Source organism: Bos indicus, chromosome 22 (genome assembly GCF_029378745.1).
Source record: "Bos indicus isolate NIAB-ARS_2022 breed Sahiwal x Tharparkar chromosome 22, NIAB-ARS_B.indTharparkar_mat_pri_1.0, whole genome shotgun sequence".
Lineage (NCBI taxonomy): Eukaryota > Metazoa > Chordata > Mammalia > Artiodactyla > Bovidae > Bos > Bos indicus.
In genome coordinates, this window is record NC_091781.1 from 50,251,252 (window position 1) to 50,265,926 (window position 14,675).

The 14,675-nt window shown below is 53.6% G+C and overlaps 1 protein-coding gene across 2 annotated transcripts; it reads left to right on the forward strand.

The window, feature by feature from the left end:
* The first annotated feature begins 27 nt into the window (after positions 1–27).
* Positions 28–11,370, forward strand: MON1A (MON1 homolog A, secretory trafficking associated). 2 transcript variants are annotated; one of them, XM_019984971.2, is made up of 6 exons: positions 28–296; positions 6,078–6,217; positions 7,482–7,967; positions 9,035–9,800; positions 10,831–10,978; positions 11,071–11,370. In XM_019984971.2, exons 2-6 carry the CDS (start codon positions 6,091–6,093, stop codon positions 11,209–11,211), a joined length of 1,668 nt encoding a protein of 555 aa, XP_019840530.2. In that variant the 5' UTR covers positions 28–296; positions 6,078–6,090; the 3' UTR covers positions 11,212–11,370. The 2 variants fall into 2 exon arrangements, with proteins under 2 accessions (XP_019840530.2, XP_070632790.1); XM_070776689.1 differs by lacking the exon at positions 28–296 and adding an exon at positions 1,332–1,476.
* The last annotated feature ends 3,305 nt before the right edge of the window (positions 11,371–14,675 follow it).

Here is a 14,675-nt window from a genome sequence, read left to right on the forward strand (position 1 = left end):
CATTTCCCATAATGCACACCAGGGGCGGGCAGGGCCCGGCCCAGCTACTGGAGCCGGGCCTCCGCCGCGAGAGGCCGGCGAATGCTGTCTTCCTGAACCGGCAATCGGCAAGGGGCGGTGGGAGGGAGTGGTGGCCTGCGCCGTGGCTATGTCTGCGTCCACAGGGGGCCGTGGTCCTGCGAACCTGAGCCATCAGTCTGGGCCGGGCCGGATACCCGTGCCCTCCCGGGGGTCCGGCAGAGGGCAGTGACCGGCAATCTCCGTGTTCTCCCCCTACCCCCTTCCCCGAGAAACAGGTGAGTCCGACTGCCAACCCACGTGGCCTGGGGGCGCCGAGAGACTGGAGAGCTGTCATCTTTGGAGGGAGGGGCTTGAAGACGAGGCCCCTACCGTCTACGTTGCTATTTGCGGTAGGAGGACTGGGTCTCTCTAGGGTCCCTTAGCTGGTTCCCAGCTGGGGAATACAAAAGCGAGGCCTGGAGCTCTTCCTTTGGCTGGAAGGACAAAGTCCTATAGCGGGCAGTGGCCAAAGAGTACCCGCCCACACTTAACGCACACAGATTCGGCCGGGCAGAGTACTCTCAAAGATTGGCAGAGGTTGACTGGTGGGTGAGCAGGCAGCTTCTGAAGGTGTCTTGCGGCTTGGGACTTTGCTCTCAAGGGTGCCCTGGCTCGGATAACCAAGCTGCCTCTTGTACCTGGTGAGCCACCCCTTTCTGAACTGAGTTTGCTGCGGGAGGGTGAGCAGCCTTTGTCAGAGAGGAGAGTGGTCACCACCAGTGGCAAGTACCAGGCTATACTCTCACCACGGAGTAGACATCCTCCTGAAGCAGCTACAGCAGAGCCTGACCTGGACCCTGTCTGCCACACAACCAAGCACCCTGGCACCATTGTCCCAGACCGCCCACTTCCCAAGCATCAAGGCAGATTAGGGCACTATCTAAGCAGGAAGAGGGAGCAAGAGTGCTAGGGAGCCAATAGGGAGGGGTTCTTGCCAGGCCTTCCCACTCTCCAGACCAGGCACCTAGAGGAGGGAGGCATACCGGAAGGGCTCATTGAGCTAACTTGTTTGGTGACATTGCTCAAAGGCACAGCAGAGCACTTCTGGGGAAAATAGCAAGCCCTGGGGGCTTCTGGAGAGACCGCCAAAGAAGGGGCCCCATGGGAGACTCTGGGACCGGTTCCAAGAGACCTCTCTTGTTTAACTGCTTCAGCCACCCAGGAGCTTCTGCCACACAGGTTATGGCTCCAATAGGGTTTGGGGTGGGGTTTGCTGTGAGCCATTCACCCTCTCTGCCTAATTTTTTCCCGTGTTAAGTGTCCAGGGAACTGTTTGTTTCTTCAGGGCTTTTGACTGGATCCCCAGATTGGCCTTGGAGATCTTGAGGTACTGCATGGTCTTAAGTGGTCGGGGAACTGTTCGGAATGAGGTGCACACTAGCCCCAAGCAGCTGACCCTGCCCTCACTCCATGCAGGTACCATGTTGAGTACTACTCGGTTATGCTGGTATTCAGCTCAGTTACCTGAAGTCTAGTGGGGTCAGTGGGAAGTGGGGCCTCAGTACACTGGATAAGTGCTGTGGCCCTTGTTTGAGTCTTTGAGTCAGAGGCACAAGACTACAGAGCAGGAGCATGTGGCAAAAAGGAGTTCAACTTGGGAGGGATTTCTGGGAGCAGCAGAGAACCAATGGTCTGTCCCGCCACTTCAGGATGGAGAACCAGGGAGCCTGGAGGAACTCCCAGCCCTAGGCCCAAAGGCATCTCTTTGTCCCAGCATCACAGATGGGTCATTTCAGGTCAGAGCCCACCTAGCTTCACGAGGTCAGAAGCACATTTTCCCAGGCCTGTTCACTGAAGGCCTGGCTCAGGATGAGCAATCTCTAAGGCCTAATTTATATTCCAGAGACCACTGGACCTGTGTATAAGTGCAGGTGCACACGGTCTGAATGTTAACTAAACATAATCATGATATACTAAAGACAGCTGAGTGAGTACATGCCTACTCTGTCTCAGAGTAACCAAGCTACATACTTTATCTCATTTAATCCTCACACAACCCAGTGAATCAATGCTATCATCATCCTCATTTCATAGGTAAGAAAGCTGAGCCATAAAATCAAGTCAGGTTAATCCCGGTCCCTCTGACTCCAGAGCCGTTTTTTTCCCCCAAACACTGAGGACAAGTCTTCCCCACAGGCTGGAGTCTCCTCAGGCTACATGGGAGCTGGGTGTTTTTTGAGGAACTTTCACCTTCTCCCTTCCAAAGTTATTTATCTGACAAGTGTTAATTAAAATCCTCCTGCCTACGGAGCTGACATTTTGCGACAGCTCACAGGGTGACCTTCGATGTAGAAAAATAAAATAGGGCTAGGGAGATAAGAATCCAGGATATTCCAGGAAAGCCTCTCTGATAAGGTACCTCTTGAAAGCCTCTCTGATAAGGTACCTCTTGAGCATCAACCTGAAGGAAGTGACAGAGTGACTCATGTAGATATTTGCCCAAGTAGTGAGGTGGGGGGGCAGGAGAGAAGTAGAGTGGTATGGTCCATGCAGAAAGTTCAGCAAGAGTGAAGTTCTAAAGTGAAAGAATACTCAGGAATTACGTTTACACTATACTTGTTGCTGTTTAGTCACAAAATTGTGTCAGACTCTTTGTGACCCCCATGGACTATAGCCCACCAGGCCCCTCTGTCCATGGGATTTCCTAGGCAAGAACACTAAAGTGGGTTTCCATTTCCTTCTCCAGGCGATCTTCCCAACCCAGGGATAGAACCCGCGTCTTCTGCGTTGGCAGGCAGATTCTTTACCGCTGAGCCACCAGGGAAGCCACATTATACTTAAGGAAAGCCATGAAGTCAGTGAAGCTGGGTTGAAGCAGAGCGAGTAGGGGCAAGAATAGGAGATGAGGCCGAAGAAGTAATTAGGGGTGGTGGTGCGGGGAAGCACGTGTGCACAGTGGTTCTTGTACACCACTGTGAAGAAGCTGGCTTTCTCACTGGGTCAGGTATGACTGTTAAAGAGTTGTGGGCAAAGAAATTACATGGCCTGACTTCTGTTTCAAACCAATCACTTTATGTGCTGTGAGAAGGACAGACTCTCCAAGGACAAGGACAGAAGTGGGGAGACTAGTTAGAAGCCCGTGGCAACCATCTGCCAGAGAGATCATGTTGGCCTGGACCAGTGTGGTAGTGGTGGAGGTGATGAGATTGGTTAGATTCTGATTGCAGGTGGTTCCCCCTGAACATCAGTAATATGTTTCATGAAAGTTGGACATTCTGTCCAGAATCAATAACTTTATATCTGTTGCCCACCTTTTTTTTTTTTTGGTCATTTAACTTTTTTTTTTTTTTTTTAATTGAAATACAGTCTATTGGTGATGGATAGGGAAGAAGGGAACAGTGATGATCTGAGGGGGAGGCGACAGCTGCTGAAGCCATATGCTTGGGTAGGTGAGATGGGCTGGAGTGGAGGCGTTAGCCCTCAGTGGAGCCAGGATAGTGCATCTTCAGCAAGAAGGAAGGCAGAGTCTGGCAGGTAAGGTGAGGTGGTGGTGGGCAGCTTGGAAGTTCTCTTTGTGACTTCAGTTTCCTCAGTGAACTAGAAGGAAGGTTCTCACTGATAGAGCTGAGAGTGAGCATGGGAGAAGATGATGGAAGCTTAAGAAGAGAGATGATGTGAAGGTATCGACTAGGGGAGTGGGCAAGTGAGTACACATAGAAATGTGGGGCATGTGCACTTAAAGCAATGCTTCTGGACCCTCTCCTTAGAAAAAAGCACATCCCAGTCTAGATCTCCATCTACGGAGCCAGGTCCAAAATCCCTGGCTCCCCCTCTGCCTGCATCTGGACAGACTCATCTGTCTACAGTCATTCTCTTTACACAGCAACGCAGACCCCACCTTGACTTTTACGTTAGCTTGTGGAATAATGGTCTACAGGGTTCCTGGTATTGGCTGTGTCTTCTTGCTCTAGACCTGGACATGCTCTAGTTGCCTTCCCATCCACTGCCCCGGGCTCTGTGGTGTTGCGGTGACTGTTTTGGCCTGTTTTGGCTTGCTTCTCTTGGTCTCAGTTTCAAAGGAGACCTTTCTGGATGCCTCCCCAGGTTTCTGTTGAGGCCACGCAGTGTCTTAATTACTCTGGCCTTTTGTCAAACAAGGTGGCCCACACCTTGGTCTTCTGGGCTCTGACCCTCGCTGGGAACCTCACTCTTGAGTGCCCTGGTGGACAGGCTTGGGTGGGCCTAGAAAATCCCCAAAGGTAGATGTTCTCCCAAATAAACTTCCTTTCAAGGTTACTCAAAGCACACTCTGTGTGGGGTGATGCTGTTGGCCAGTGGTCCCCCCTCTTAGGCCGTGGTGCTCCAGGAGCAGTGTGGGAATGGCCATCAGGCCAGTCTCTGGCCCCTGCCTCCCTGTCCGTCTGTTCTGCACATTGAGCTTCTGTAAAAGATTAATTTGAAGAAAGGATCCCATGGCTTACCACAAAGATGACAAGAAGAAGAGCTTGAAAATCAGTTCTTTTAGTCAAGAGGGTGGTCAGAAAGAGAGGTCTGAGATACAGATAAGCTGGGGCTACACCAATGCTAGTGATGGTGATGCTGCTTCCCTAAAATCACTCTTTTCATGAACGTTTTTGAGCACCTGCCTCATGCCAGGCTCAGGGTGGGGTCATTTACCCAAGATGACAGAGCTAGTAAAGGGACAAGCCTCAGTTATTTCTTGTGGACTCTGCCCCAGGAGGGGCAGGGTCTCCTGTGCTCACACTGACAGCAGCCCTACCCAGGCCCTGGGCCTGCCTGCAGTGCCTGCCTCATGAGTCCCTGGCTAATCTCTGCTGCCGTTCTAGCCCAAACAAATCTGTCTCCCCTAAAGGGTCAATGCCTCAGATGGAACCTGTCTCCTGTAGATGGTATGTTGCCTGCCAAATGAAGACCCTTCAGCCTGTCATTTGGGGCCATAGCGGCTGAGCCTCAGTCCACCCAACTTCGTTATCCCTGACATCCACTCTCGGCCACATCCCCCTGACCCTGAGGCTGCATCTCTCCTCAGTGTCTCCTGCAGAGACCAGGCTGCATCTCTCCTCAGTGTCCATCAAATGGGCACTGAGAACCCACTTGGCCATAGTTGGTTTTGACTGGAAAGGGGAGCCCTGGTGCCAGATTCAATAGATGCAAAATGCAAGTGGAAAAACAAGGCTCAGGCCTGAAGATAAGCCAGCTTGCTCTGACTCACTTCTTTCTTAGCGCTTAAATATCAAAAGGAACTGATCGGTCAACTCGAGTTTTGAATAGAGAAATATTTATGGTAGGATGTACAAGGGAAAATATCAGGATATAGAATGGTTTCAGTTCCCAGCTCCAGCTCTTCTTTCCTGTCTCAACCTTGAGTGAGGAGGTGCTTATACTCTCTCAGCTGCAGTTCCTTCACCTGTAAAGCTAGCCTGACAAGAGCGCCTCCTCAGAAGGGAGTGATAGAATTGGATAAAAATCTACATAACCTTAGCATGCTACTGTGGCATTTAGGGGGGTTAGCTGCTATTATCAGTTTATAGATAAATACATAACATTTTATATACATTGTTTTAAAAAAGAGTAGAGGGAATTCCCTAGCTGTCCAATGGTTAGGACTCCGTGCTTCCAATGCAGGGGGCATGGGTTCGATCCCTGGCCAGGGAACTAGATCTCACATGCCACAGGGCGTGGACAAATAAATACATATTTTTTTAAATTAAAAAAAATTTTAAAACACTAGAAAGAAATATACTAAGATGTGAACAGTGAGAGATCCTGAATGGTGGGGCAGTGGTGACATTTCTTTCTTTTTTTTTTTTTTCTATTTTCCAAGTTTTATACAGTGAATAGATACCATGTGTTCTTCCTTTCATAATCATCCAAAGAAGCGCATGCTTTTTTCGAAGGGCAAATATGCCCTTCTGAATACAGAACCTATTCCCTAGAGGTCTGAGTTACTTGGGTCCTGGTGAGGGGTATTTTTCTGTACTTAAGCACAGTTAATTGTGCCAGTGAGCCCTGCCACTAGCACCTTGCCCTCAATGATGCCTTTGTTTGCTCCACAGGAGAGCCCAAGGGATGGCCGCTGACATGCAGAGGAAGAGAAGCAGCGAAGGCCCCGATGGCACGTTGGCGCCTTCCGATGGGCAGAGTGTGGAGAGAGCAGAGAGCCCCACACCAGGACTGGCCCAGGGGATGGAGCCAGGTACGGGCAGGGTCCTCGGGCACCCCCAGCCAGCTCACAGCCAGAGCAGCCTCCTGGGCAGTCTCGATTTCCAGCCACTCTTTTGCTCCTATTCATTCATGCACGTGTTCACTCCCTCACTGACTATTTGTCATGAGCTGGGGATACTGGAGGGATCCAGGCTCAGTCTGCCTCCGGCCTTCCTCTCCACTTAATGTTGTGCCATTCGCCCTGTGCTATCTGACTGCCCATGTGGGTTTTCCTCCTCTTTCCTGGGTCTATAGGTCCCTGCCTGGCTCCCTCTCCCTCCCTCAGCTTTCACCTTAAATGTCATCTCCTCACCAGAGAGGCCTGCCCTGACCACACTCTGTATAGAACGCTAGTTTTATAGGGTTGTATTTGTGTGTGTAGGTATTGCCCATCTCTCTCATCCACAAGATCGGGAGCTCTTTGAACACAGAGCTGTGGGTACCTGTGTTGTACCCTGATGCCTGGTACAGTGCTGAACTCATAATAGAGACTCAAAACTTAACTCTTAAACTATTTTGTACCAAAAAAAAAAAAAACCTCAGTAAAGGAAGATCAACCTGGTCTCTGCCTTGGAGGAGCTGCAGGCTAGTGAGAGCATTCCACTGGAGGGGGTTCAGAGCTATGGGTCCCTGCATGGGCCTGGGGAGGCATCTCCCAAGGAGAGAGATTCATTGAGCACAGCGGGTATTACATGCACAAGGTGAGGTACTGGGCACACAGCGATGAACAACCAGGTTCCTGCCCTTGAGGGGGAACTCCACTGCAGTTGTGGGGAAGGGCAATAGCTGATAGGTGCCCCATGAGAAGTCAAGGAGGGGGTATATGATAGAGTGCTTGGGGCTAGGGGTCAGGTGACAGGGACAACTAACATCTTTGTTGAGAGCTGAAGTGTGACGGGAGAGCTGGTCTGGGAAGAGGTGGGGAGGCTTCCTGGCAGAGGGAACAGGAGATGCAAAGGCCCGGAGGTAGGTGAGGGTATTCAAAGAGGGCGAGGGACTGTGAGATGAGAGTGACAGGGACAGGCAGAAACCAGCCACCACCTCAGCCTGGAGGGGTTTGGGTCTTATTCCCAGTGTGAGGAGACCAATGAGCTGTAAGTCACATGACTTGTAGCAGACTATAGCTGGAGGGAACAGTGGCTTGCCTCATCACAACTGCCTCAGGCAGTCAAGCTAGAGTACTGTATGGGGCGCTGTGCTGGTGAATCAGTCTGCCAGCAGGTACCACTCTAAGCTCCAGTGCTTTTGGCTGCCAGGTGCCGGACAGGAGGGCGCCATGTTCGTCCACGCCCGTTCCTACGAGGACCTGACTGAATCAGAGGATGGGGCGGCTTCTGGGGAGAGCCCCAAGGAGGGTGCTGGGGGTCCCCCACCTCTGGCTACAGACATGCGTCAGATCAGCCAGGACTTCAGTGAGTTGAGCACTCAGCTGACAGGTGTTGCCCGAGACCTGCAGGAGGAGATGCTTCCAGGAAGCTCTGAGGACTGGCCAGAGTCCCCAGGGGCAGCCAGGCGACCAGCCACAGAGCCCCCAAGGGATGGCGCTGGCGAAGGGGATGAGGAAGAGGCTGCTGAGGCCTGGCGACGGCACCAGAAGCATGTCTTTGTGCTGAGCGAGGCGGGGAAGCCTGTGTACTCACGCTACGGGTCCGAGGAGGCACTTTCCAGCACCATGGGTGTCATGGTGGCCCTGGTGTCCTTCCTAGAGGCTGACAAGAATGCCATCCGTTCCATCCATGCAGGTGAGCCCCCTGGAGCGGGTGCTGAGAGGTCTCCCTGGCCACACAGTTCGTTCACACCAGGTTTTGGACCCCCAGGGACTAGAGGGCTGGGATATACTGTGTGACCAAGTCCCTCCACCTCAGTGAGCCCCAGGTCCTCATCTGGGAACACAGGGAAACAACACTGACTGCCTCATAGAGCTGTTGTGAGGTTCAAAGGTGGCTTGCACATGGACTTTGCCCTTAGAGTAAGAAGCCTGGGGAGCTGACCAAAAAATCACAGGTCTTGAGTCCACCCAGCTCTTGCCACTTAACGTAACCAAAGAGTGTGTGGGTTTTGTTTGTTTATTTGAGGATTTTCTTTTAATTTAAAGAAAAAAATTTCTTTCCATTTTTTATGCTTTTTTTTCTATTTTTGTTTTAATTTATTAAAAAATAATGTATTTTTTTGGCACACTGTAGGGCATATGGGATCTTAGTTCCCCAACCAGGAATGGAACCCAAGTCTGCTGCAGTGGAAGGGCAGAGTCTTAACCACTGGACCACCAGGGAAGTCCCAAGAATATGTAAACACACTATCCTGAAGTGCTTCCTATGTTTTAGCTGGTCCCAGTCTATGAAGTCAACTCCCTGGTAGCTCAGTCAGTAACTAATCTGCTTGCAGTGCAGGAGACCTGGGTTGGATCCCTGAGTCAGGAAGATCCCCTGGAGAAGGAAATGGCAACCCATTCCAGTATTCTTGCCTGAAAAATCCTATGGACAGAGGAGCCTGGCGGGCTACAGTCCGTGGGGTCGCAAGAGTTGGACACGACTGAAGCGACTCAGCACACACACACACACACACACACACACACACACACACACACGTGCCCGAAAGTGACAGGCTCCAGCCGAGAAAGCGGGGCACACACACACACACACACACACACACACACACACACACACACACACACACACACGTGCCCGAAAGTGACAGGCTCCAGCCGAGAAAGCGGGGCTCTGAGGGTGCTGGGCCAGGCCAATCCGGGAGGGCTTTCCCGGGAGAGGGGCTGAAGCTGATGCCACCTCCATCCATCCACCCCCATCAGATGGCTACAAGGTAGTGTTCGTGCGCCGGAGCCCACTGGTGCTGGTGGCGGTGGCCCGCACGCGGCAGTCGGCGCAGGAACTGGCTCAGGAGTTGCTCTACATCTACTACCAGATCCTAAGCCTGCTTACGGGCGCGCAGCTGAGCCACATCTTCCAGCAGAAGCAGAACTATGACCTGCGGCGCCTGCTCTCGGGCTCGGAGCGCATCACGGACAACCTACTGCAGCTCATGGCGCGAGACCCCAGTTTCCTGATGGGGGCGGCGCGCTGCCTGCCCCTGGCGGCGGCGGTGCGCGACGTGGTGAGTGCCAGCCTGCAGCAGGCGCGCGCCCGCAGCCTGGTCTTCTCCATCCTGTTGGCGCGCAACCAGCTCGTGGCCCTCGTGCGCCGCAAGGACCAATTCCTGCATCCCATCGACCTGCACCTGCTCTTCAACCTCATAAGTTCCTCCTCGTCCTTCCGCGAGGGCGAGGCCTGGACGCCAGTGTGCCTGCCCAAATTCAACGCAGCCGGCTTCTTCCACGCACACATCTCTTACCTGGAGCCTGACACGGATCTCTGCCTGCTGCTCGTCTCCACCGACCGCGAGGACTTCTTTGCCGTCTCTGACTGCCGCCGCCGCTTTCAGGAGCGCCTGCGGAAGCGCGGAGCGCACCTGGCGCTCCGGGAGGCACTGCGCACGCCCTACTACAGTGTTGCCCAGGTGGGCGTCCCCGACCTGCGCCACTTCCTGTATAAGTCAAAGAGCTCAGGACTCTTCACCAGGTGAGGGTGGGCCTTGGGGACTCTGTTGGAGGGAGACAGGGGCGTGGGGAGGGGGCGCCGGTTGGGCCTGAGCCCTGATGCAGTCCTGAAGCTGACCACCCCTCTGGGAATGAGCCGACTTAATGTGTCTGTCTGACTCTGACCCTAGGGAACCCCACCCCCTATCACCCTACTCCCCATCAACCTAGACCTCTCTACTTCATTCATTTCCCAAAAGGCCTTGAAATATCCAATTCACCCAGGGAAGGAAGCTTTCACCGAGGTCTCATGGGTTGCTGGCCCTGGAGCTACTCTGCCTTAGGGGTCAATTTGGTCCAGCCGGCAGGCAGGACTCCTCCACTTCCTCCAACAGAAAGCCTGGGGCTGATGAGGCCTATTCTATCCTCCTGTTACCCCCTTTTTGGTCCGGGGGGTTCCCAACTCAGTTCTCCTCCCGTCCTATCACTCTCTCTGCTAAGTTGCTAAGTCGCTTCAGTCATGTCCGACTCTGTGCGACCCCATAGACGGCAGCCCACCAGGGTCCGCCGTCACTGGGACTCTCCACGCAAGAACACTGGAGTGGGTTGCCATTTCCTTCTCCAATGCATGAAAGGGAAAAGTGAAAGTGAAGTCGCTCAGTCGTGTCTTGACTCCTAGCGACCCCATGGACTGCAGCCCACCAGGTTCCTCTGTCCATGGGATTTTCCAGGCAAGAGTACTGGAGTGGGGTGCCATTGCCTTCTCCTCACTCTCTCTAGGACACCTAAACTCAGATTGGCTTCTCCAGAGGGAGGTTCCCCAAAGCTGCCATGAACTTGGGGGCGAGGGGAGAAGAGGGCTGCAGTCCCAGGGCTCTACCCCACCCCACCCCACGCCCACCCCTGTTCTGGGCAGTCTTCAGCAGGGAGGAGACAGTGGCTTGGCGGTGGGTGGGATGCATCTGGAAGGTAGGCCACATGGTGGAGTCTCCCTGGCTAGGAATAGGCATTTCTGGATTTCCAGAGAAGCCAGTGGGAGTCATTCCTTTGTGAACCCACTCCCCCATCTCCAGCCCTGAGATTGAGGCCCCTTACGACAGTGAAGAGGAGCAGGAGCGGCTGCTGGGCCTCTACCAGTACCTGCATAGCCGCGCCCACAATGCCTCCCGCCCCCTGAAGACGATCTACTACACCGGCCCCAACGAGAACCTCCTGGCCTGGGTAAGGTGGCCGTGCGGTGGGCTGGGCTGCCTCGGGGTCCTGGGCAAGGTCCTTAGACAACCTGGATGACCACCCTGTGCCCCCTCCTCCAGGTGACGGGCGCCTTTGAGCTCTACATGTGCTACAGCCCACTGGGGACCAAGGCGTCGGCCGTCAGTGCCATCCATAAACTGATGCGCTGGATCCGCAAAGAGGAAGACCGCCTCTTCATCCTCACGCCCCTCACATACTGATGAGAATGTGTGTGGGCGCAGCCCTCTTAGGCATATCGGGCTGTGGAAGCCGTGGGAGCCTCCAGGTGGCCCTGGCCTCTCTGCTCCCCCTCCCCCTGCTGCAGCAGGCAGCAACTGTGGGGTGGTGTGTGCATTAAAGTGCTTTGGGGAAGACACTGAGGGGCCTTGTCACTGGTTCCTTCATTCAGCCTCTCTCACTCACATACAAACCCTGGCTCCTCCTCCCTAAGCCCTGCCCGTGCTTCCCCATGTACAGGGGCACATGCACATTTTTAAATAGAATTCTCTTATGATTTTATTTGATTTTATTATTTTTTTTAAATTTTATTGGCATACAGTTGCTTTAGCACATGCACATTTGAGCCTCTCTTTCCCCTCCTTTGCACAGCATCACATGCGCTCAGAGTCTGCCCCTGGGCTGGGCTGTTTTCATTCAGCTGGAGTCCTGCCACATGTAAAGAGTTCTCTGGGACCCCAAGGGCCTTCCCCCAAACTCCCTGCGAAGCCCCACCCCCACCCCAGTCTGAGCCCCTGGTGTGTCCCCTATCACTCCTTGGTGGGATCCCCAGTTGTGTGCCCCCAAAGACTACCCAACCACCTGGGAGCCCTGGCTGACGCTCTGCTTAAGGGGCTGCTGTTGTTCAGCAGGGGCTGCTCTGAGTGAGACAGGTACAGCCAAGTGGGGAGGGTCTGAGCCCTGGCATGGCTGGGAGCCCTTGGTGAGGTGACCTAGTGTTAAGCACAGGCAGAGTCAGAGTCCAGCCTTGCTGCGGCTGTAGGCCTCTGGGAAAACGTCCCAGCTTAGGCTCCCTCATGAAGGCTGTCCACCTCAGCTCCCCTACTTCCAGCCAGCACATTCCTCAGGATTGCCTCAAGAGTAAGCTGGAGAACCTAAAAGAAGACCCAGCTGACCTCTGGGATAGGAGTGGATCCTGCCCTAAGAAGAACAGCCAATGCCCTCTTCAGTCACCCTGATGCCTGGCATGGCCCAGCCTACATGGGTCACCATGAACATCCCAGGAGGCTCAGAAGTGAAGGCCCAGCCCCATTCACTCAACCATGAGAACTTTTCTGGACAGAGCCCAAGGCACAGTGCAGAAAGCCTCTACCTTCCTGCTGGAGGCTCTCCAAGTTATGCCATAGCTTAACCATCTCATTGGCCAAGGAAGCAGAAGACCTCAGAAATACTTATGGGAGAATAGTGTCCACGGAATATGGTCTTCAGACTATAGAATGAATCACCCTCATGCAGTCTGAGTGCCGGACCAAGACACTCTGTCACTAAAACCAACCCATGCTAGAGAATGTGTCTGTGTGGGTGGCATGGGCCAAGGATGCACTGGAATGATTCACTTACTGTCCCAGGAAAAGGCAGCATAGCCCTTCCCCTTGGCCCCACCCCTTGGCCTCACCCCAGATCATACTAGAATGGATTAGGCAGCAGGCTACCTGCCCAGACCCCGAAGCACCTATGGAGCAGCCAGAGGCTTAGTGGCTGCCACTCACACTGCACATGCCCTGCATCTCTTTTTTACCCGTTTCCTGTTTTTATTACTTCCCTGAATTTTGGCCAGGGCACCAAACCTGTCTCTGGGGCCAAGGTGATGCCAGGCTACCTGTCTCTGACAGCTACTGGTGTTCTTTTGGGTCAGTGGTCAGCCCCCCAGTGTCCCTGCTGGCTGCCCTGATCTCTGTAGGGCTCCCAGCTTCTTGCAGTTCAGCACCTATTCTGGGTGGGGGTGGGAAGAGAGAGTCACAATTAGATATGGTAAAGAAACTGGTATGACAGGTTCATTGGGTTACAGTGAAGCTGGAGGAGTCTTTAAGGCCCAGGGTTCTCAAACTCCAGGGAAAATTCAGGCAATGGGGAGTCATTGAAAATTTTTAAGCTGCAGAGTGATCTGGATATTTTGTGGTTAGAGAGATCCCCCTGCCACCACCAGGATGATCTTTGGGTTGGAGAAGGAGTCTGGCACCAGTTCTCTGTGGTAGCATTCATAGGGAAGTGAGAGCCAAGAGGGCAAAGTGGCTAGCACTCTTTTCAAGGGCAGTGGGGTAGGTACTTAAGCTGAACCTTGGCCGGGCCTTGTGAATTCACCTTGAGAAAAGCACTTGTTCTCAGCACTGCAAGGCCCCATTAGCTGACTTCCCCCACATGGCTTGCCTGCTCCCCTCCCACAGACCAAGCAGATGAGGAGGGAGGAAAGGGCACTCTATCCAAAACCAGGGTTGCTGTCCAAAGTCTAGGCTACCTGAGAGGAGATGCCAGCCTGGAGGCAGTCAACAGCTTGGCCGCATGATGGCAGCAGAGAATCAACTTGACTCCTGCACATCCACTCCCCACTCCCAAACAGGTGACCAGGGAAGGCCCTTGAAATTTATTCCCAATTCCTAGAAGTCTCTCCCAATATCCTGAGCCAGGATGGAGGTCCCAAGAACCCATGCCTCGGTGCCAGGCAGGGAACGTTTTATTTCAGTTTTGTCTCGCTTGACTACCTTTTAGACACGTTGACTGTGGAATATAGGAATGGTGCCATAATTTCTGAAGGTGTCTATTCATTTCCGGGCAATTCAGGTTAGAGAAGGGAGTGCCTTTTTATGTTGCCTCAGGTGCAGTATGCTTCCAGCACTGGGTGTGGCCACCCTGTGCTCTTCCCCACCTCCCCCCAGTTGCTCCAGGAGCTCCAGTCTGGAGGGGTAGGGGAGTCCCGAATTAGGAATCGGTGAAGGGGGGTGTAAGTTATTCAGAGTGAACTGTTTTGGGGTGGGTGTAGCAGAGGGAGTATGGCACCCACAAAATGGACTTGGCACCACCCAGATCAGGTAGGCTTCCTGGAGGAGATGCCACGTACGTTGCAAGAGAAGGAAGGGGAAAAGGTGTTCCTGGAAGGAGGAACTAGGAGTATAGGCTGGAGATGAGTGGAGGAGGTTCTCGTAGGGCCAGGCTGAATCTTGTTGGGCTGTCTCCTCTCCTCACCCGCACTTCTTACCCTCCAAATCTCTGGGACTCACAGTTCACAGGTCACTCAGAACTCAACCTAGGGTCACTCTGTGAAGCTTTCCCTCTCTCCAGGGCCCAGGTACACCTGGCTGAGGGGGCTATCAGGCTAAAGATGTCCCCCAGGACACTCCAGTGTTGGGGGGTGTAGTTCCCAAAGGGAAGATGCTGAGAGATGGCAAGAGCAGACCTGGGTTGACTCCCCTACTCCCACCCTGCACAAAATCACAGCCTGGAGAGAGAACTCTGGGCAATCACCTCATTTTGGAGACTGAAAGCCTGAGGCCCAGCAAGGTTAACAGAACAGGTTAGAGGTGCCCTGAAAGCCAAAGCCCATGTCTCCCGCATATCGGGAGGTGCTGGAGCAGAACCAGGAAGGAAGGCCAGCACTTGTGTTCTGTCGACCCCATCCCTGCAGCTGCCACCTACTGAGGCAGTGGTAGACAGGGCAGAGCTAGGGTTGGGC